The sequence below is a fragment of the Aedes aegypti genome, chromosome 3 (genome assembly GCF_002204515.2).
Source record: "Aedes aegypti strain LVP_AGWG chromosome 3, AaegL5.0 Primary Assembly, whole genome shotgun sequence".
In the NCBI taxonomy this organism is placed as follows: domain Eukaryota; kingdom Metazoa; phylum Arthropoda; class Insecta; order Diptera; family Culicidae; genus Aedes; species Aedes aegypti.
Window position 1 is genome coordinate 201,221,726 of NC_035109.1, and position 24,526 is coordinate 201,246,251.

The 24,526-nt window shown below is 37.0% G+C and overlaps 1 protein-coding gene across 1 annotated transcript in view; it reads left to right on the plus strand.

Annotated features, from left to right (window-relative positions):
* The window catches only part of LOC5576158 (putative DNA helicase Ino80), a 97,438-nt gene that overhangs the window by 52,231 nt on the left and 20,681 nt on the right, over positions 1–24,526 (plus strand). Inside the window, exon 13 of the mRNA XM_021853636.1 lies at positions 5,733–5,879. Within this exon, the coding sequence (XP_021709328.1) occupies positions 5,733–5,879 (147 nt within the window). The remainder of the gene's footprint in view (positions 1–5,732; positions 5,880–24,526) is intronic.

Sequence of the window (24,526 nt, forward strand, 5' to 3'; positions counted from 1 at the left end):
GATCCTACCCGGATCCTACCCGGATCCTACCCGGATCCTACCCGGATCCTACCAGGATCCTACCAGGATCCTACCAGGATCCTACCAGGATCCTACCAGGATCCTACCCGGATCCTACCAGGATCCTACCAGGATCCTACCAGGATCCTACCCGGATCCTACCAGGATCCTACCCGGATCCTACCAGGATCCTACCCGGATCCTACCAGGATCCTACCCGGATCCTACCCGGATCCTACCCGGATCCTACCCGGATCCTACCAGGATCCTACCAGGATCCTACCAAGATCCTACCAGGATCCTACCAGGATCCTACCAAGATCCTACCCGGATCCTACCCGGATCCTACCAGGATCCTACCCGGATCCTACCCGGATCCTACCAGGATCCTACCCGGATCCTACCAGGATCCTACCCGGATCCTACCAGGATCCTACCCGGATCCTACCAGGATCCTACCCGGATCCTACCAGGATCCTACCCGGATCCTACCAGGATCCTACCCGGATCCTACCAGGATCCTACCCGGATCCTACCAGGATCCTACCCGGATCCTACCCGGATCCTACCAGGATCCTACCCGGATCCTACCCGGATCCTACCAGGATCCTACCAGGATCCTACCCGGATCCTACCAGGATCCTACCCGGATCCTACCAGGATCCTACCCGGATCCTACCCGGATCCTACCCGGATCCTACCCGGATCCTACCCGGATCCTACCAGGATCCTACCAGGATCCTACCAAGATCCTACCAGGATCCTACCAAGATCCTACCAGGATCCTACCAGGATCCTACCAGGATCCTACCAGGATCCTACCCGGATCCTACCAGGATCCTACCCGGATCCTACCAGGATCCTACCCGGATCCTACCAGGATCCTACCAGGATCCTACCAGGATCCTACCAGGATCCTACCCGGATCCTACCAGGATCCTACCCGGATCCTACCAGGATCCTACCCGGATCCTACGCGGATCCTACCAGGATCCTACCCGGATCCTACCCGGATCCTACGCGGATGCTACCCGGATCCTACGCGGATCCTACCCGGATCCTACGCGGATCCTACCCGGATCCTACGCGGATCCTACCCGGATCCTACGCGGATCCTACCCGGATCCTACGCGGATCCTACCCGGATCCTACGCGGATCCTACCCGGATCCTACGCGGATCCTACCCGGATCCTACGCGGATCCTACCCGGATCCTACGCGGATCCTACCCGGATCCTACGCGGATCCTACCCGGATCCTACGCGGATCCTATCCGGATCCTACGCGGATCCTACCCGGATCCTACGCGGATCCTACCCGGATCCTACGCGGATCCTACCCGAATCCTACGCGGATCCTACCCGGATATACATATACTGCCAGTATATGTTTATGATACTTGATCTACTTACCATATCCGATCAAAAAGTACAGGAAAGTGTATTATGCCCATGTATTTATTTATAAAAGCACATTCTTTTCATTGTGATCCACTCAATTAGAACTGAAATTTTCACCATGTATTGAAAAAAAATACAGTCAACCCTTCATGAGTCGATATTGAAGGGACCATCGACTCATGGAAATATCGAGTCGAGCCCCCATTGTACCTTACAGCATTAAAATTGTACATTTCAAATATATGCTGAGATATTTCAAATTATGTTTTGACCCATTGCTACCTCCATCGACGGTACCGAATCTGTTCCACTGAATCAGGTTGAACTAGATTTTGGGAAGAATAATAAACAAACCTTTCGTCAAAGCAAGTTGTTACCAATGTTATTATCAAGACGAATTGATAGAAAATAGAGGCTTTGGCAAATGTTTCATGATGAAGATTTTTAAATATTTTTTTTGTGGATTTTTAAGATTTTGTTTTTTTTTTGTCAAAATAAATAGTTTAGATACCTAATACAATAAAAATCATGAACATATTCTAAACCATAATGAATATCATAATCACTTCTCTAGAGGTAGCTATTTTCGAATTATTTCAAGTTTATTGCAAAAAATAATAATTAAATTATTAAATAGACCATTTGCATTAGTTTTTCGTGGTTCTCAATCAAGAAAAATAAGTCAGTAGTTAGAAATATGGCCTATGCTCTTGAAAACCTGTTGTTCTTGATAAAAAGTCACGAATATCTAATGAAAGCGGTGTGTTTTATTGATTAATAATTATATTTTTGCATTGAACTTAATGAATCATCAAAACGTATTTCATTTGATAATTGAGTAGTGTTTGATCTTTCGACCTTGACGCTTGCTCCTGCGGGGGCGGACGATGTGGGCAGGATCAAACATGTCGTCAATCAAGCAGTCGTCAGTTGTTTTCCCTCTCGGGTCGCGCGCTTATTTTCTCTGAGTGCTTTCATATAGCCGAGCAAACGAGTGAAGCTGAAAGTAGATTGTTATTGCTCAGTCAAGGATGACGGATCAATTGGTGAGCTCGTTTCATGCTACTATTTCTTATCTATAAAACATGTATGACTGCATATTTAATCGTTACAACGGTGGGACGTATATGATTTTTCAACAAACTATGAATGGTTCGTCACTGTGAGTGTCGACATAAACTCTGATTCATTAATTATTTATGTTTAACATTTTTTTTTCAAAACCCCCTTTCTTTTTACCTTTATTTTTGTAATTAAAAAAAACTTTTGAACGGTTCGACACTACAAGTGTAGACTTGTGAAAGGTTCACTTTATTCAACAAACTTTGGATGGTTCGCCACTGTAAGTGTCGGCATAAGAATAAGAGTGTTCTATGATGTTCCAGCCAATCGAGTTTTTTGTTTCATTTCAAATAAGTAAAATATAACAACACATGCTTTCGTCCAGGCAGCTGTAGGAATGTTTGGTATTTGTTCAACAAACTTTGAATGGCTCGTCACCTCAAGTGTCGGCATAATTTTCCTCTACATAGAATTCATAGAATTGTTCATATCAAATGAAATAATTATATTTACATATACGCATGTTTATATCTCACAACTAGTTATTTATCATGGTCTAATCGCTTATCAAAGTGAATCCTGTGACCCAACGATCCTCCCCATTAACAAACATCCCTCCCAGTAACCTTTGTGAAGATGCAGAGGCAAACACGATCTCCAAATAGCAAAGGTTGCACACTAACATTCCTTCTCCCAATCCCACCTGACTTCAAGGACGTGGCCGGCGCCGTTATTGACCCTGTATAAATAGAGGCACTGAAATATGCACACTGAAGAAGATTATGGCCAATCCCAGCCGAACTTCTAGTTGATTCTTTGTGCATTTTCATCGACTTCGGTCAATCACGGCAGCAACCTTTGATATGTGTAGTCAGTCTAAGCTAAGCTAAGCTAAAACGTATTTCATTTGATAATGAATCTTCGAGCTGTTTAGTGGAATACCTATAAGTAAATAAGAAACCAAATTTAGTGCTATAACATTTATTTCCGCTAGAGTTTGTATCCTTTGAAAGATACGCGTAATTCGATTTCAACTCGACTTCTTAGTCGAGTCTAGTACACGACTCTGAAGACGATCTTACAGTTGAGGTCGTAGCTAATACGCGTATCGGCCAAAGTACACAAACTCTAGCTGAAATAAATGATATAGTGCTAAATTCAGTTTTTGATTTATTTGTTTTTAATTTGATAAAAAATAAATTTTAGAAATTCGACCAATAATTGTTTTTAGAAAAACTTTTTCATTAAATATTTCTCCATCATGAAACTTTGTGCCAAAATTTGAAAAATACTTAAAATGGGGGTTTTGTGTAATTCAAAATTTAACTATTAATCTAGAATTTTTCATGATATGCAATAAAATATTTTTTCAGTGTATATTTTTTCTCATAGCCTAAACGGTTCACTACAGCTTCTTCAAAGAGCGTTTTGCTCTAAAATCAACAGTTTTGGAACCTATACATATATTTTTTTTAACAAATTGCATGCAAACATTAATATGCAGTTTTCAGAAGTTAGGCTGATACAAATATTTATTTTCTTTTATGTCACCCCCCCTTCAAAAATTCTAAAATTTTGAAGGGGAGAAAAAGAAGATTCATAATTTTTTGGACAGCAGTTTGGTTTTTTAAATTTTCGAAGTAGGTATAAAACAGGTCAAATAATAATACAGAGGACTATTGGAATAAGTTTAGAAACTATCGTTAAAAATAAAAATTCATAAAAATAACCTTTTTTTTGTTTCTATTTTTTGTTCCTTATTTATTTTTATCCCCCCCCCCCTCGTACCCTCCAAGCGGTCCCGGACATAAAAGAAAATTATATTTGTATCAGCCTTATTCTTGAGTCAAAATGGAAAACACTAATTTTACCACACCAGATACATGTGCAAAATTTACTGCACATCTAAGATGGTCGAATTATGTGACTGATTTGACATAGAATACGTCTCAGCTCATTCCGCCTACAAACATCGCATCGTTTTGCTGGTAGCTCCGTTAGACATACATTGAGGTTTACGAAACCGTCGTGACATTCGCGTAAAAAAGTGCAGCATGACATGCGATACCGATATCGATTTTAGTAGTAACATCAATTGAAGACGGAACTCGTCTACAACGATCGATTAGGCATAAGGCTTTCTATTCTGATGTACTACTGTCATAGTTTACCACATTTTATGCTTCCTATGGATGTGCAAAGGTTTATGTAGCTTGTTTATATGCTTCCTTCCAAACATAAAAACAAACAGTTTCTAAGCGGAAAACATGGCAATAAATTAATGGCAGTAGCTTGACTAGTGGAATGGTGGCACAAATCTGCAAATTAAGATATCTATATCTGATATTGCCAAGTTGATTCGTATTTGATCACAACGTTAGCGGTTAAAATTGCGGAAAGCCGCTCAATAGGATGACGATAGCAATCAGTTGTTTCAATTATTTGCATCGTCTTGGAGACACAATTTCTTGTGCATTAGTATCAGACAACTCAATCTGATTTCAAATCAAAGATGCTGTTTTTTTCATTTGGTGTGCATTCAATAACTCGAATAGATATTTAGGTATAGCAATGGAGGTTTTTAAAAGGTCATTATTTCTTAAGTACATTTTGTAATGTATCTTTTGAACACTAGTTCGAGAGTAAAACCTAAGACGAGGTGTGTTGTGAAGTGGCGAAATTTTAGGCAAGTATACCATTGGGGCCAGTAGGCCACCCCTACTTCTTACAACAACGAGTAAATGTTTTTTTTTCTCCTTGGGTTAAGCCCTCTCTTTCCCATGGTAGTTCCAGAGCTCCATTGATTTTTGACGAACTTGAGATAAACCGAATGAGATAAATACTATGCAATAGTTACTAGAATATAATTAAATACTCATCAGATTGAAGTCAACAGTCTGTTTGGTTTCATTGGTAAAACTATATATAAACAATAAATTCACTATTAAAAGAAAAACAATCAAAATCTTTGAACGGATTTTGAAAAAACAGCCCATTTGTAACATTATTTGTTTGTTTGTTTAAAAAAATACTATTTTCGTAAAGAAATAGTCGATCAATGTCGTGGGATAGAAAGAGTTAAATTGACGTGAATTGGATATAGTCTGCCGTATATTGCATAAAAAGTTTTGATTGCACTCTCATTTTCGATACTAATTATAAATTTAATTATTACATATCTCAACCAAACGTGCAATCGTTTTTTTGTCGGTTACAGTCCACTAATTCCCAATCACGTTGATGGTCTTTTCTCGTTTCGTTTAATTGCAGTTTTATTTTCAACTTACGATGGTCTAGGAAAGCAGCGAAAACGCCATCACCCACGTGGAACCAAGCGCGGAAGACCACGTGGTTCGCGGCGTGGTGGCGGCACCGGTAGTACCGGACGAGCAGAATCAACCGGGGCAGCTTCTAGCGGTAAGTATTTCCCAATAAATTCTTGACACCCCGATCCTTTCGCATCATAAGGGAAGAGCCCACCCTCGATGTTATTCGTGCATGTTTTACTCATTGTTTGATCTCCTGTTTGTTTTTCCTGCTGTTTTGCACTGCTCAAATCATATCGCAGGCGATAATCGTAAGTGTACCCACATAGGCAAAACTTATATCAAATTTCAGCCTATCTAGACAGATAATCTAATGTACTCTGTTCTCTGAACATTACGAACATCTACGTACCAATTAGGCGCCGTCCACAAATTACGTAACGCTCTAGGGGAAGGGAGTGAGCTCAAGCATTACGGCTCATACACACAATTTAAATTTTTCATACAAAAAGCGTTACGGACGGAAGGGAAGGGGTTCAAAAATTTCCGAATTTAGCGTTACGTAACAAATGGATGCTGCCTAAGTGAACAGCTGGAAATCAACTTTATCATTCCGGTAGTCGCGCGGGTGATAGCCAATGAAAGCACCGCGCGAATTTTTTGGACGAAGTGTGAGTTGCTGTACAAAATACAACAACGCAACTACTAAAGTGTTATGCTCCTGCAATAAATTGCCAAATTAACCGTCTAGCTCCGTTGGCTCCAACCCGGGAGCATCATGACAGCTGCAGTACAACGTCAGTGTACCGAAAAATTTTGGTCCGTGGTACTGTCAAACTTAATGAAATCAAGAAGTGTGCTCAAAATGTGGCGTAAACTAGAATTATGCTTGATGGACATAAAAAAAGTTTTACAATTTTTGTTTGGCATTTGTAATATAATTATAAATGAGTGATTACCAAATTGAGATTCTCTGAAAGGATTTGTACGGCCATCGGGAAGATTTTGTATGGCCCACGAGCGAGTTTTGAATAGTGGTGTGATGTGGTCCGCATGCTGTAAGTTGCTTATAGTAACCGATCCTTTGTTTACGAAGTTATTTATTGACCACTTGGCAATTCAAAGCAAGACAAATTTGTTAGGGATCGTTCAAATATTACGTGACACAATAGGGGGAGAGAAAGGGTCTTTTGTAGTGTTACGGTCCATACAATAAATTGAAAGTTTCCATACAAAATCTGTTACTTCAGGGAGGGAGGGGGTTTAAATTGGCATTTTTTTCGTTACGTAAAATTTAAATCATCCCTTAAATATTTACGGTGATCAATAATTTATGGGAAATTGGCTGTAGTTATAAGCTTGAAATCATTCTGAGATCATATCCAGCTTTTGACTCGCAGTACATTTTTTTGCGGATTTGAACACTTTTTTTCTCATAGTCACCCCCAGATGTCTATGTTTCAATCAGATAAGTTTATTGGATAAACTATCCAGCTTTTTACAAGCGATTCTTCTTCTTTATGGCGTTACGTACCAACTGGGACAAAGCCTGCTTCTCAGATTAGTGTTCTTATGAGCACTTCCACAGTTATTAACTGAGAGCTTTCTTTGCCGATTGACCATTTTTGCATTTGTATATCGTGTGGCAGGTACGAAGATACTCTATGCCCTGGGAATCGAGAAAATCCTAGACCAGCGGGATTCGAACCCACGACCCTCAGCATGGTCATGCTGAATAGCTGCGCGTTAACCGCTATGGCTACCTGGGCCCCCGAGCGCTAATATCACCAAAAATTAGCCCACTTTTATAAAAAAGGGATCTAGTGATCTGACGTTTCACATGGGTCGCTTGATATGGACTTATCCACCGGTGCACTAAATTTACTCAGTCCAAAAGTTTTGACACTTGGGGAGCATTGAAAAGCGTGACCCGCTAAAGGGTGAAAATTCTTGGACCGAGTGAATTTATCACACCGGTGGACAAGTCAATTGACCGGACTCAAACCAAACGTCAATATGTTGGATCCCTACCGGAAAGTAAGCTAACTTTTGGCGGCTAGTACCGCTTTTGCACAGCTGGGTAATTCATCCAATGGACTTATCCACAGTCTTCTTTTCTTGTTGATTTTTTTCCAATGTAAATCTAAATATTACATAAAATAACATCCGCACCAACACGAATGTTCACCGGATGAACAATGCGTGGATAAATGTGCAACAAAATCGTTTATTTTTCTGTATTCATACATTTTTATACATTTTTCTGTATGCAGTAAAGGTTTTCTTCTCGCTGGAAGTTGCAGCATGGCGTCATCGTATATTAGTTCATAGGCTTATTTGATTGAAACTTAGACCAGTGGTGGTGGGAAAAATTGAACACTATTCCGCATAAAAAAACTGCAAATACAAAAATATCACTTTTCGACTTGATTCGATCTCATTGAAACCCGTTCAAATAAAAAGACAAGGACTCTGTCTTCAGCCATTTAGCTGCACAGACTGTAAATTAGCACTAGACAACGGACAAGCATGCTCCAGTGGCACAGCCGAGAAACATTCCTGACGAAAAGTTTCAATGGTCGAAGCGGGAATCGAACCCACACCCCATGACACGATGCGCTTAAATGCCTGACGACACTAACCGCACGGCTGCGAGGCCCACAATATTTCTCTTGAGGGCATAAAAGCGATCCACAAAATCAGTTAGCCTGTATTGTGAGTAATTTGTAATGGATTACTTTCCCGCAAAACAAAGCACTAACAGGTCATTTAATATTTTCACCTAATGAATTGGTGCGCTCTGAAGTTCATTTGGTGCTTAAACTTGGTGATTTTATTAAATTTATTTTCATTGGAAATCGAAAATATCAGACTCGCCCTTATTTCATTTCATTCCATTCGTTGTTTTGCATCCGTCAACAACGAAACAAAATTCCGATCTGCCATAGTGAAAAATCGTGCCGGCAGCGGTGGATGGCCCCATTGTTTACGTTGCAAGTAGGTACGTGAAAATTGCGTTATCTGTCACTTCGCGGGGGGGTTGGTTGGCTCTTTACTCGAGATCGCTAAAACACTAAGGTTTTTTACGTCGGTCGACGTATTGCGTGAAAGCGCGTTATTAAAAAAAAAAAAACGACGTGTAATCTGTATCTGAAAAAAAAAAATATACTGGCTCATGTTATTACGTCGTTTTTAGAAACAACGCGTTTTTTACGGCTTAGGGACAAAATGTCGAAAGACAAAACGTCGAATCCCAAAACGTTGAAGAGACAAAACATCGAAAGCAGTAATTTATCTAACGAAGGTTTTTGTTATTGAAGATAAATAGCAGTTGCGATGCGAAAGGCGTTGCAAACAGCAAAATTTCCCATTTTCATCAAAGTTAGAACATAGAACAAATTGTCAGAAAAATGTCAATGGACCAATGCACGACCTCACTCGTTGACATTTGAGAGGTGCCGTGTTATTTATGTGACCATGGGAACCAGTGAATTTGGCACCGCTCAAACGTCAAATTAATGAACTCGTGCATCGGTTCATTTATCAGCCATTTCTGACTGGAGAAGAAGCAGTGCAGCACTTCTAGAAGCAATTTGGAACTGAAGCCTGAAATTTGTTTACCGCATCAGATGTTATGAAGATGAATAGCCTCTGGAGTCACACAACAGCAGATGAACGGAATATCAGTTGGCTTCATTCTACAAGTGATGTGATGTGAGAATTGTCGGTCTCGTATAGCGAGAACAAAAAACGAAAATTGATTGAAAACGAGTGATTAGTGTGGGTCACGACACTGAATTTAGATTAAGGTGGGACAAAAGTTCGACCCTATTGGTATAATTAATATTTCCAGAATAACAATGGCAGTTGAAAAGAAATAAACACCATAAAATGAACCTTCAACGTATGGATCAATGCACGAGCTCACTAATTTGACGTTTCAGCGGTGCCGAATTCACTCGTTGCCATGGTCACGTAAATAATACGGCACCGCTCAAACGTCAAATGGTAAACTCGTGCATCGGTCCATTGGCTACAATGGACCGATGCACGAGTTCACTAATTTATTGTCCATCCGAGTAATCGCTGCAACGTCGCTCAACTGTCGCGTCGCTGGACTGTTGAGCGCTTTGCAGTTTAGTGCTCCAGCGACGCATTGAAATAGCCTGTTTCGCTCGAGCACTAACATGAAAAGGTCGCCAGCGACCAGCGACGTTCTGGTCGCGCGAAAAAGTTGAGCGAAGTTAGTGTTCGTTCTTGATTATGTCTGCACTGACAATATGACGATTGAGCGGTGCCGTGTTCACTAGTTACCATGGTCACGTAAATAACACGGCACCGCTCAAACGTCAACTGGTGAACTCGTGCACTGGTCCATTTTGCTGAACAAACATATGTCAAAATATTTTGCCATTTTTAGTTATAACGAACTTTCGCCCCACCGGTGAGGCAAAAATGGTTTCCACGCATTTTTAGCAAAAACTAATACATGTCAAAGCATCCGAAATTTACAATATTCGCGTCTAAAAACAAAAAAAAAACTGCCCTAACTTTTCCAAATTCCATTCGAATTTTATAATTTTTGGAGTGAAAATCTCTCTCACTTGAATAGCATTCGAACCACCATTACATTTATAACATTTGTTTTGAATTGAGCTAGATATCTGAAAAAAAACTCTTGAGCCCTCAAAACGCTTAACTTTCGAATGGTGGATGAAGATTTTGATTCCGCAACATAAACAAATTTAAATTAATGGAGGTGTGTGGACTTCTCATGATTCTTATTCCGGACGCTTCCTCATTTTTGCTTCATATTCCGAACACTTTGATTTGAATTCCGGATGGCTCATGAAAACCATGAATAGAAAAGTCAAACCTTCTATTTAAATCGTCAAACCACTAAAGAAGGATCAAAGGCAGTTGGGTATTATAAATTTGTATGGATATCTACAATAAATTAATATTAAACGAGCTTCAAAAATTAGAACTTTTAAACGACAAAATTTGAAACATTTCGCGTGAAATGTTTCCCATACAAAGTAGAGTGTCCGGAATTTGAGACTGTCCGTAAATCAAAACGTCAATACACTTCGATTAACAAGCACTATAAAACAAATAATTACAGAAGCCCCATATTATTTTATTTATTATTATACTTATTCGTTGAAATATATATGGCAAGATCGATTTATTTTAATATTATTCCAATATGAAGTGACATTCATGTTGAACATTTGGCCTCAGAATAGCTACCATGAATGCCATTTCGTTTTTTTTTGGTGACAAACAACACGTTCAATAGCCTTTTTTTAAGTATCCAAACGCTACACTGATAAAAAGTGTATGGTGATGGTTACTATGGTTTGCTGCTAAACTTTACCATTCTTAAATATTTTAAGCATCACCATGAATTTTTTACCCCTCCAGAAATCAATCGAAATTACCGTTTGTCTTACTTTAGAGAACATGATTAGGTCAACAATTGAAATTCTCAAAACAAACATCGTTAATTATCAAACGTAGTGCAAACATAGTAATCATGAATCAAAAAATTAAAAAATGATTAAAAAAATTGTAAGCCAAACTTCCTTAATCTTCCACATGACGACACATCATTGTCGTGGCAAATATGTGGATGTTATTTGCGTTTTGTATAGTTGACATGTAGGCAAAACCTATTAGGGTAACCAATATATTTTGGACCCCTTTATATTTTGGACCCCCTGGGCCCTGCAAATTTCCCAGTTTAAATCGAAAGACCAACTCAATTCGCATGCCATTTGGAATGATAGGACTATTCCGCACTTGCATCAACCGTTTGTACATAGAAAATGTGTTTATTTATATCTGAAATTTATTTAATTTAATCGGTTCATCCATGCAACCGTTACAACACGTTACACACATAAATTGAAGCCGTCAGAATTTTTTCAAGTGTAAACAAATACTCTTTTCAAATTTCCGAACTAAAAGCGTAGAATTTATTCGGTTTTCCATTGTCAATCGATTGATTAGACTATGGACAAGCATATTAAACAAACAGTGTAGTGGACTTTGTTGCCAAACGATAAAAAATGCCGGGGGTCCAAAATATATACTTTGAGGGTCCAAAATGTATTGGTGTGTCCGAAATAATGAAAAACAGTGCTTCACAATTCAATGATTGTCTACGTTTTTTGGATCCTACATGACCGTATGGGCATTTTTATCTCGTAGAGGAAGTTTTTCTTTACATTTTGGCATGTTCCTTGACTTGGTTAAGTTGTGCAATTAATTAATTGGGACAAAAAACTAAAATCACTTCCTTAGGGGGTCCAAAATACGACCGTTACCCTAGTAGCCATTTTGTTAAACTTTATTAAAAACGCTTGTCGATAGAATGAAAGTTCATATCTTTTAGGAAAACATTACAATGAATAAAAATTACATTAAAAAGTTCGCGAGGAACTAGATTACAATATTACATTTACACATTCAAAGAGAAAACCTCTCGTCTTAAGAATAAACTTGTCGCATCCAAATGATCCTCATTAGGGGGGTCTGTAGCCTTGAGGTTACGCTTTCGCTTCATAAGCGGAAGGTCATGGATTCGATTCCCAGCCCTTCCACAAAAAACCCGTCCAGCCACCAGAAGACGCCCACGAAGGACTGTGCTTAGGGGAGCACATCCATCCTCCGTCAGTATCAGATGGTGACTGAGACAAACTGACCCTCTTCGCAGGCAGCTAGCCTCATTAACAGCAGAGCTCTCTCCTACCTGCTCGGTGTGAGAGTAAAAGAGTAGGAGAGAGTGAAAGAAGATGTAAATATAGATAAGTTAAAAATAGATCTATAGCGGTAAAGAAGCTACAGATCAACTGATTTCGGCACAGTAGTGGCCACGAGCACAGAATGCCTTAAAAAAAAAGATCCTTATAGTAGGGGTGATAAATAACAAAAAAGAAAAAACAGACAGTAAATTTCTTCCAAAGTAAAATGAATGGACAGTTACTCACCCTCCTAATGCTGGGCTACCACTCAATATTAATAATATTATTAAATATTCACAAGTTTTTTGCTGATGTCGATGGTATGTAAAAGAAAAAATGTTCAACCTGGTAGTTAGAGATAAATCGTGAAATATTTCTTCAATCCAGTAAGCAGAACGAAGCTTCACGGAGCGGAATGAGACGTGTTGGATTCCAAATGCTGGACCGGAACAAATCTTGCAATCCCGCAAAACCAAAAATTGGCAGAAGATTGTGCAGTATTATTCGGAATACCAGAGGCTGAATGGAGGACAACGATGTCTTCGTGGATGCAACCGATTTTTGCGTTACCGTTGCCATATTTGCCAGCCCCATCATTCAACTTTGAATGAAAAATACGCTTGTAGTGTTTCAAGGGAACGTTCATGTCCCTTGGTAACCCCAAATATAAAGTTCAATTTCCAAAGCGTTTACTGGATGCGGTGGTTCTAGTTTTTGTGCAATATGATATACAATTTTCACCAAATAGGGTAACCAATATATTTTTTACCCCTATATATTTTGGACCTCCTGGGCCATTTACCTGCAAATTTCCCAGTTTAAATCAAAATACCAACTCAATTCGCATGCCATTTGGAAAGATAGGACTATTCCGCACTTGCATCAACCGTTTGTACATAGAAAATGTGTTTATTTTGTCGGAAATTAATTTAATTTAATCGGTGCATCCATGCAACCGTTACGACACGTTACACACAGAAATTGAAGCCGTCAGAAATTTTTCAAATGTAAACAAAAACATTTTTCAAATTTCTGAACTAAAAGCGTAGAATTTCTTTGGTTTTCAATTGTCAATCGATTGATTAGACTATGGGCAAGCATATCACACAACCAATGCCGTGAACTTTATCGTCAAACGATAAAAAAATTTGGGGGTGTCCAAAATATATACTTTGAGGGTCCAAAATGTATTGGTGTGTCCAACACAATAAAAAACAGAGCTTCACAATTCAATTATTTTCGACGTTTTTTGGAAACTACATGGGTATTTTTATCTGGTACAGGAAGTTTTTCTCTACATTTTGGCATGTTCTTCAACTTGGTAACGCTGTGCAATTTTTTTTTCTATCTTTATTAACGAGATTTTTAACCCTGGGTTAGTTCATCTCGGGACCAACGGCTTTACATCCCTTCCGAAGGAAGTCGTCACTGAAATTTTCAGTGACTATCTCGGGGATGGGATTCGATCCCAGGTCCTCGGCGTGAGAGGCGTGTGTTCTAACCACTACACCAGGTCCGTCCCCACGCTGTGCAGTTAAATAATTGTGACAAAAAACTAAAATCACTTCCTTAGGGGGTCCAAAATACGACCGTTACCCTAATGTTCCGTAACAAATGTCTCCCGAAGTTTATTTGCATTGGATTCCGCATTGAACCGAATACCACTACATCAACAAACATATTGAGAGCAACTCTTCACATAGTTAATTTATTATCTTGCGATTATTATCATCATCAATGGTTAAACCAAACCTTATTGGCTTCTTCCAAAACATGGTAGTAATGACTGTATTAACCGTTCCTGTCAAGGCATGGTAAATTCAACTATGGAGATAGTTTTACCAATAACGAAACATGTTGTGTAAATGTAAGTTTTAATTTCACCCTCGATATAGTTAGTTTTATCAGTATACAGATTGATCTACAATTCGATCAATTTTCAGTGTTTTCAAATCATAAAAATAATCAATCTGGTATACCTTTACTATAGAACTACTTCTGACGCCGTGATTGTTTGTTTACTTTACTTCGAGAAATCGTTATAGAAATGAAACTGAATATCAAGCGTGTTGTAGAATAAGGACATAAGTCGAGGACATAATCGATTTCATGGATCCTCTCCTCAGTGAATAAAGGTGACAAGATGCACATTTGTTAGCAGTTTTTCACTTATTTTGTTTGTTACTTACGCCTTTATATTAGACCTGTGCGCCGAAATATTTTTGGTCGGCGGCGGCGTCAGAGCATTTTTGTACCGGCGGCGGCGGCGTCATCGGCGTCACGCCGTTGACTATTTTCGGCGGCGTACATCGGCGTGGACAAAAATTGAACATTAAAAAAAGTCGAACATATAACTTATGAAACCGTATGCGTACAAATGCAATCGAAACTTGAAATAACATTTCCCATATCTGTCTTACAATCTTACTGTTGCTACTAAGATATATTATCTGACCTGATTATTCGAACTTTTTATTTAAGAAAATTGATGAAAAATAATTTAATTTTGTGCAAAATTTTGTTTGTATTTTTGTAGTAGTTTACTGGACTTTTCGCGTTACTTTTTGAATTAACTTATCTGATATCCATATCTATAGAATCGTTCATAATATTCCACAATAAATAATCACAGCTTTGGATATTGTCGGTATTTTATTTTCTCGGAACAGAAAAAATGTACAAATTTCTATCATTGTTTCTTGCGTGCTGTTTAGATTACTCGAGCAAAGTTCAACATCATGAAGAAAGCATGTTGAAAACATAACTTGTTTTCAGCAGTAAGATGATAACTTTGTTTGGTATTAATTTATTATTATCTTAGGTTCGATATCATATTTTGGTCTTCAACCATTTTTGTATTATTGTAACAATTTTACATAACTATAACTCAAAAGTGCTACATACTAATAAAAAATAAAGTCTTTATTTTGATGACTTCATTTCAATGCCAGTCAAAAAAATGTGTAACCTCAATGAGTTCTCAATGTCCTTAATGCGGAAAAAGTTTTCAAATTTTTAAATTGCTTTCACTGAGAGCTGTTAAATGTCGAAATTTCGGAAACATTGAAGTGCTTATAGCGTTTTTCTAAGCCAATATATGGCCAACTGCAAGCAGTTCAGATATGATCACCAGAGAAAAACATTTTCCAATGACTTTTTCCGCGGGGATGGAAGATATTCGCATTATTCAATTGTCAGAGTCACGTGATGTTCATGACATTTAACATCACTGTCACTTATGGCAAAATCGTGTTTAATTTGATTTATTAGGAACAGGTTTCTGCTTTCAGTTTTGATATTTTAATTGTTAAAATGATCAAAATGATAAGAAGCTGAGTATTCAAAATCTGCGACATCGCAGTATCAACATTAGTTTCCAATATAACTAGTGTTTATTCTGGTATCATTTCACGTAGTTAAAATGTTGTTTACATTAGATGCCCAGATTTTGTCAGCCTCTTTTTCAAAACTTTGTGAAGCTCTCCTTCAAAATGTAAACAATTGATCAATATTCTATATTTGCCTTGTTATGAATATTAATAGAAGCTTTAACATGACTAAAAAATACTTGGTGCAGTGAGAACAACAAGATTTCTGAAAAAGGGACGAAAAAAATCGGGTTAGTACTATTTCCAAAATTATATGATGAATAATTCTGTACTTCATCAAACATTGATCCAAAGCGGCGGGACGACCGTACTCAAGCATCTGAAATTGTTATCCCGTATATTTTCCTGTCATACTAACGGAAGATACCAAAGACACTTATTCGAAGAAAAATCCATGTCCATTAGGCTACATTAATGAATGTTTACCCTTTACTGGCATAAACCAGATTTGCTGGTATGTCTGAAACATAGTATTTGGAAACTTGCAATCAGAAGACACAGTGTGTTTGTTTGACAAATTGAGACATGAATTTGCGAAAAAATACGCGTTTTAGTGAGACTCGAACTCACGACTCCGTGTACGCTAGACCGGCGCTTTAACCAACTAAGCTACAGAACACCTTATGATTCTGCGGAATAGAAAGCCAAACTGAATCCGAGTACTAACTATAAACACATCTCTTTTCGCAAATCCATGTCTCTTTCGGACTTAGATGCCAAACCCCAACACGCTCACGTTTGTATCTCCCGATCGCAAGTGAGAGCGAATTGTTTATGGATACTGAGTTCTTACGCTCTACAGCCGCATACCTATAAGCCGAATGCTTGCCGGCACGAAATTCAGTATGCGTTGAGCTCTCAGTGCGGTCGCACGCTCTACGACCAACTGCGCCAGGAGGACGCAACTCGGGATACATTAATGAATGTTTGCCCTTTACTGGCATAAACCAGATTTGCTGGTATGTCTGAAACATAGTATTTGGAAACTTGCAATCAGAAGACACAGTGTGTTTGTTTGACAAATTGAGACATGAATTTGCGAAAAAATACGCGTTCTAGTGAGACTCGAACTCACGACTCCGTGTACGCTAGACCGGCGCTTTAACCAACTAAGCTACAGAACACCTTATGATTCTGCGGAATAGAAAGCCAAACTGAATCCGAGTACTAACTATAAACACATCTCTTTTCGCAAATCCATGTCTTTTTCGGACTTAGATGCCAAACCCCCAACACGCCCACGTTTGTATCTCCCGATCCATTAGGCTGTCCCTTATTTTTCAAATGTTATAAGTTCGTCATTGTAAAGTGCTCGTTTTGGTAAGAAAAAAAATCAGGTAAAAATTTTAAGTCCGTACGTGAACGCCAAGTGGTCCCCCAACGGCCCTGAATTCATTAGGTGTAGATGACCCCTTGAGCGTAATCGTGCTCGCTGCTCTAGTGCACGCAGCTTGAGTACGAAATACCACCAGTAACAAATTGTTCTGCTCGCGTTGATAATCAGCATAGAAGTTTGTTTTCTTTGGGATGATTTAAATATTACGTAACGCAAAATTTTTCAATTTTAGACCCCCTCTTCTACCACATAACAACTTTTGTATGAAAAAAAAAAATGTTGTAAGGACCGTAACACTACGGAAGACCCCCCTCCCCCTGTTGCGTTACGTAATATTTGAACGATCCCTTAGTAGTTTTGAATTTTATGTCAGCGTGTAGTGTTATGAAGATATCCACAATATAAAATATTATTTTACTTAAAAGTCCATGATGATTATCGATTTGTTACTAGTGGCTTTTCGTACTCATGTTGCGTGCACTAGAGCAGCGAGCTCGATTTGTCGCACAGGGTTCATCTCTACCTAATACATTTAGGGTCGTTGGGGGACCACTTAGCGTCCACGTACGGACTTCAAATTTTTACCTGATTTTTTTCTTACCAAAACGAGCACTTTACATTGTTGAACTTTTAACATTTTGCATTTTCGAAAAATAAGGGACGGCCTAATGTCCATCCATTTTTTCAAGGTTTCCAATGAGAATGACAGAATAAATTACCGTCAAGCTACAATTCACCGTGCATTAAAAAAAATATATGCATTTCAATAAATTATATTTTTTTACAAATCATTATAAGCGAACTAGAATACCACTACGAAGCGTGCAATTATACTATAATTCAGGGAAAAATAAAAAAAATCAGTGATGCATAACAAATAAATACTCAAAAATTATGTTTACAAATATCATGTTAAGGTCGCCTCGCACCATTCTATATCACCATTCACCGTGCGTATAGTTTTCGACATGATTTAATTATGTACCTTGAAGAAACGTTGTTGGTGGAGAAAATATGTTGCTAGTAGTATGCGCACTCACTTTTAAGGGTATTCAAATCTTATATTAAAATAAAAATCATAGAAAGTTGAAAAATAAGTAAATCACTAATTTTTCATCAAAATCGTTATAGGAGGTTTGACTGTTTTGTTCAAACCATTTCATATTTGCCCAAAAACTAAATATAAAGTAATTAAATCGCGATATAACAATAAATTCAATATTACCCAATAATTTCATGCATTTTATACTAAGGCACGGTAAAAGGAACCATAAATATTAAAAAGAATCAATTCACCGTGCATTTGTGTTTCGACTGAATCGCAAGGAAAAAATCTGATTTGCATAAAACCTCATGGCTCACCTCATACGATGAAATACATCTTACTAGAAGTATCTGCAGCGAAAACTTGTTGAAATAATGAAAAATGTGATACTCTAACGTTGAAATGAAAAATGTTAATTTTTGGCGTTTCTACTAAGAGTATTGAAAAATCGCATTACCAAACGGAATTCACATGATTTTGACTGCATACACTAGGTTTTTCAAAATGTTTTGTGACAAGAACTACCTCATTTCATCAGTTTTATCTTATTTTGCTGCCAAAAGAATAATTTGCGAATATTGTATAAATATTCTGTAGGAAATTGCATATGTGCACGGTGAATGGGGGCCGCACGGTGACTGGTGACTTAACGGTACTATAGCAAACCCTGAAAAATATTTTTGAGAAATAATAGTAAAATATTTTTTTAGAGGAGTTTTCATGAATATTGATGGTATGACACCTTTTTAAAGAGAGAAGAGCAACTCACTGACTTATGGAAATATTCTTCAAAGATCAAAGAAACACTGAATTTCTTACGAGATCCCCTGGTGGAATATCTACAAATTTTATTAGAGGAATTCTTGCAAACTTTCTTTATAAACCTCTGAACATGCTCAAGAAATAGTTCCTTAAAAGACTCTGGAGAAATAATTATATAGAAAAATCTTTTCAAGCATTCGTGGGCATTTAGGGAAAAAATTGAAAGGATATATTAAAGGAATTTTAAAAATGAAATTTTGGAAAATAAGTGCATGAAGCTCTGCAGGAATACGTGTAAGAATATTCAACAAAATTCTGACTGAACCACTGAAGTAATTCAAGCATAATCTAGAAAAATTCTTGTACGAAACTTATGAAGAAAACATCTCAAGATTACCGTGTAAGAACTTCTGGAGAATAGGATCCTAAAGCCCTGTCCCAATTCTAGTGCCAAACGCTTAAATTTAAGCTTAAAACAAATGTTTGCTCAATTTTTGAATGTTTTTCGTTTGTTTAAGTCCAAAAAACATTTGTTATGTTTTTTTAGATTTTGTCACACCTTTTGGCTTAAACTCAAATTTTGGGTGTATTTTGTTTTCCGTGTCCATTCCGAAATGTCAGATAGGAACAACCCCAGTGTTAAAACTACAGCCCCTGTGGTGTTTTTATCGACTAAGCGAACGTCAAACATGATCAAAGATGTCAAGGTTCATTTATGGACCTAATTTTTAAATTTAAATCTAAATGTGATAGGGGGAGATCCCCCAGTGCCGGACAGCACCCAATACCGGACAAAGTCGAAACATTGAGAAATCGTGGTCCAATCAAGATGGGGTATTAGTAGAAAAGAAAGCTATTATGTAGACTAATGTTTGCGTAGAATAACACATCCTTGAAATATGCATGCCTTTTTAACAAAGTAGAAGGTTTGAAAATCTATAAAAAAAAACGTATTCTCTTAATTTTGAGCCTATTTAGTAATTATTTTGAATACGAAAAAATACTTTGGATCACGCAAGCATGATCGAACATAATCCTAATTTGATAGTATGAATGTATTTTGTACCATAATTGAACTAAATATGGACAAATTACAATTTTCGTTAAGCACCTCCTGTCCCTCAGTTTCGGACAGCTTGATTTGTAATATGATATCTTTGTAATTATTGCGTCAGTGTCTCAAAATACTTTCATTTTTCATGGGTTCCGTCGATCATGGTATCAAACATGCAATAAAACTAAGAAGAATGAACATTCAGAACAACATCGTAAAATGTGCTATTTCTCATCATATATGGAAGAGGTTTTTAATAGGCATCTTGCAAACTAAGAAAGACTCAAATTATTATTGTAAATATTGCAAATGCATTGAATTGGTAATAATAAACTATTCCTATAGTGTTCACATTCAATGATGTTCAAATTTGCAGAATTCGAGGCATTTCCAGATCGTGCCCGGTATTGGGTGCCACCTTTCAAGATCGATCAATTTGGTACTAAAATACATCATTCAAATTCATTGTCAAAATTAATATTTATATTTTCAAATTTATTTTTGAACACTATAAATATGATAATATTTATCATAAATGGGTAACACGAGCCCACAAAATCAATAGTTTTCGAATTATGAATTTAGTGGCTTAAGTGTCCGGTACAGGGGGATCTCCCCCTATAGCCGTTATTTGAGCTCGAAAAATTGCTAAAGAAGTTGCAGTAACATGCTATTCCGTGTTATTGAATAAAAACAAGATTTCATTAAACATTTAAGGACCCTATTCATCGGAGAAATCCCAGAAGAAACTCCAGGAATAATAAAGAAACATATTGAATAATTCCTGAGAAAATGCAATGCGGACTTACTGTTGGAATTCTTGAAGTGACTATTGTACGATTTATTAGAAAAACTCCAAAAATAATCAATGGTAGGTTTCCTTAAAAAACAACTTGGAGGAATAGTTGAACAAATTTTGAAGAAATTTCTAGAGGAAATCTCACAGGACTTTTTGACAGAATAAATGTGCCGTATGTTATTTATTCTCCTAGTTCATTGTAGTTTTTTTAAGGCGATATTTTTCTCACACACTGGTAAGGTGATTGAGATTTTTGAATAAATTTATGCCGCATCGTTAGAAGAGTTTTGAAGAAGTGCTAGAAACAACTCCTACAATAATTAATTTTGCAATTCTTAGAAAAACTCCAGAAGAAATTTCTTTAAAAAAATCCTAAAGAAATTACAATGAGAATTACAAGAACTAGGTGTCTCAGTGACTCTTTTCAAATAAAAAATAATAGAGAAATCCATTCGAAAATTCTGGACAATCCTTGAACGATTTTACATGAATAAGGGTGAATCCATGATAAAAATTGAGGTGGAAATCTATCGATGTATACATGAGCTCTTAGAAAGTAAGGAATTTTTGGAGAACAATTTTTTGAAAGAAACACCGAAGAAAATCTTAGTAAAATCACTAGAATAATTTAAATAAAATTTCACGAAAGACTTAATCTTAAAAAATAAAATCCTGGTGGAATCTCAAGAATTATTCACTTTCAGAAGGTATTCTTAAAAGAAACTTTGAAAAGATTCTCCATGGGATCCGGAGAAAAAATTCTGAAGGATCCACTGAACGATTTTCGGGACAAATTTTTGAAAAAAAATCCTTTGAAACATTGATGTACGATTTTTTTTATCCTTAAACGATACCTAAATAATCTGGGTTATTTTTTTATTATTATAAATTATTTGAGTTAATGTATTTATCGGCGTGAAAACGCAAAATCGGCGGCGAGACGTTGATCGGCGTATGGCGCGCCGCCGATGTATCAATCGGCGTCGGCATGACGTAAAATGGGTCGGCGGCGGCGGCGTGGCGCGGCGGCGCACAGGTCTACTTTATATACCATCAGAGCAGGGCAGGCAATCGTCAGCTTCGTCACAGTGCGATGACGAAATAAAAAAAGACATCGTCAGCCAGTATAATAACTCTTGCAGGTCGTCGCACAGTGGGACGGAATCAAAAAAAGTGGGACATGTGGGTTTGCGCCAAAACTATCGGTTTTAGCGTTTTGGTGTCTTCTGCAATGTTTCTTCTTTTTAAAAGTACTTTATTATAGAAATAAAAAAAAATCGTTTTCAATTGTATACACTGAGAAAAAAAAATTAACTTTTTTATTTTTTCTCAAAATTGAAAACTACCTAAGGAAGTATTGTAGGTAACGTCATTTGAAGAAACTTTGTCGAAGACGAAAAAATTCTAGCTCTCATACTTACTAAGTTATATGGTAAAAATGATGTTAACCCCCTTAAAAATGTTTTTTTTTACAATATCTTTTTTATATGATTTTTTTAATTTTTACAATGCTCTACAATGTTGTAGATACTCCAAAAATACACATTTTTGCTGAAGAGACTAAAGCGCTATCTCTTATTTTGAAAGAGCTATGAACTATTTCTTCTTTTTTATACGTCACCTTTAAGGGTTAACAGCTTGCAAAGTTGCAGGTAGTAGCAGTTAATTTTGACGTTATACTGTTCAGTAACTTACACACTTTCAAAACATATATGAACCAGAGCGGGATCCAATGGGATCAATAATGTTTTTTAAGTTTAACGATCTTGATGTTATAACATAATATTGCAGTTTTCAACAATTATGATGGACATATTATGCTTCTGAATAATTTTATATTGCTTTTGAGGTTCATATATATTGCAAAACAATAGTAAGCAATTGGTTTCAATATTGGAGTACCTTTTTTAACTCATGTTAGAATATTGATTTATTTTCGGAGATGTTTCCTTCATCCAAATTTAGTTCATATTTGTTCAACAAATTCATCGAATTCTAATATTTTCTTCTGCTGGAGTTATAATTAAAGCTCATTTAAATCATTTTCTTCCCAATCTTCATCGTCGGAGGAATTTGACCAATCGTTGTGAGAAACATCTGCTCAGCTATATGTAAAGCATTACGACTGGTACAAAATGCCATCCAGTGTTCACCGTGTTCTGATTCATGGCGCTGAAATATTCAGACATTGCATCGTTCCAGTCGGAACTTTATCTGAAGAACCTCAAGAATGTCGAAATAAGGACATCAAAAGTTTTCGCGAAAATCGATCAAGGAAATGCTCACGGTAAACTTTTCAAATATTTATGTCTTCTCAAATAATAAGGCATACTTTTCTTTTTAACAGTGTAGCAACCAATCAGGACATTTTCAATCGCCTCATGGTATCTTCGGATCCGCTGATTTCATCCATGCGAAAAATTCCAAAGAGGAAAAGTATTCCGTTTCGAAAAGAAGTATTGGAATGTTTGAAAGAACCAGATGTTTCTCAAAACGATTGGTCAAATTCCTCCGACGATGAAGATTGGGAAGAAAATGATTTAAATGAGCTTTAATTATAACTCCAGCAGAAGAAAATATTAGAATTCGATGAATTTGTTGAACAAATATGAACTAAATTTGGATGAAGGAAACATCTCCGAAAATAAATCAATATTCTAACATGAGTTAAAAAAGGTACTCCAATATTGAAACCAATTGCTTACTATTGTTTTGCAATATATATGAACCTCAAAAGCAATATAAAATTATTCAGAAGCATAATATGTCCATCATAATTGTTGAAAACTGCAATATTATGTTATAACATCAAGATCGTTAAACTTAAAAATCATTATTGATCCCATTGGATCCCGCTCTGGTTCATATATGTTTTGAAAGTGTGTAAGTTACTGAACAGTATAACGTCAAAATTAACTGCTACTACCTGCAACTTTGCAAGCTGTTAACCCTTAAAGGTGACGTATAATAAAGAAGAAATAGTTCATAGCTCTTTCAAAATAAGAGATAGCGCTTTAGTCTCTTCAGCAAAAATGTGTATTTTTGGAGTATCTACAACATTGTAGAACATTGTAAAAATTAAAAAAATCATATAAAAAAGATATTGTAAAAAAATCATTTTTAAGGGGGTTAACATCATTTTTACCATATAACTTAGTAAGTATGAGAGCTAGAATTTTTTCGTCTTCGACAAAGTTTCTTCAAATGACGTTACCTACAATACTTCCTTAGGTAGTTTTCAATTTTGAGAAAAAATAAAAAAGTTAATTTTTTTTTCTCAGTGTATACAATTGAAAACGATTTTTTTTTATTTCTATAATAAAGTACTTTTAAAAAGAAGAAACATTGCAGAAGACACCAAAACGCTAAAACCGATAGTTTTGGCGCAAACCCACATGTCCCACTTTTTTTGATTCCGTCCCACTGTGCGTCGTCTCGTCATCGACGAAAGAATGCACGTCGAACTTCAATCCAAAATCATCAACGAACAACTTTGTCTTCATTCCGTTCGCTCCCCTCTCTCAAACGAAGGAGGCGTTTATTGTACATTCGCTTGCTATGCACAAAACGGCGAATGCCATCCCAGAATTGCTTGTATTGGCAATCCAATCCGTACTCCTCAAGTTTCAACAATAGCTCTGTTGGTAAGCGCGTGACGTTGACG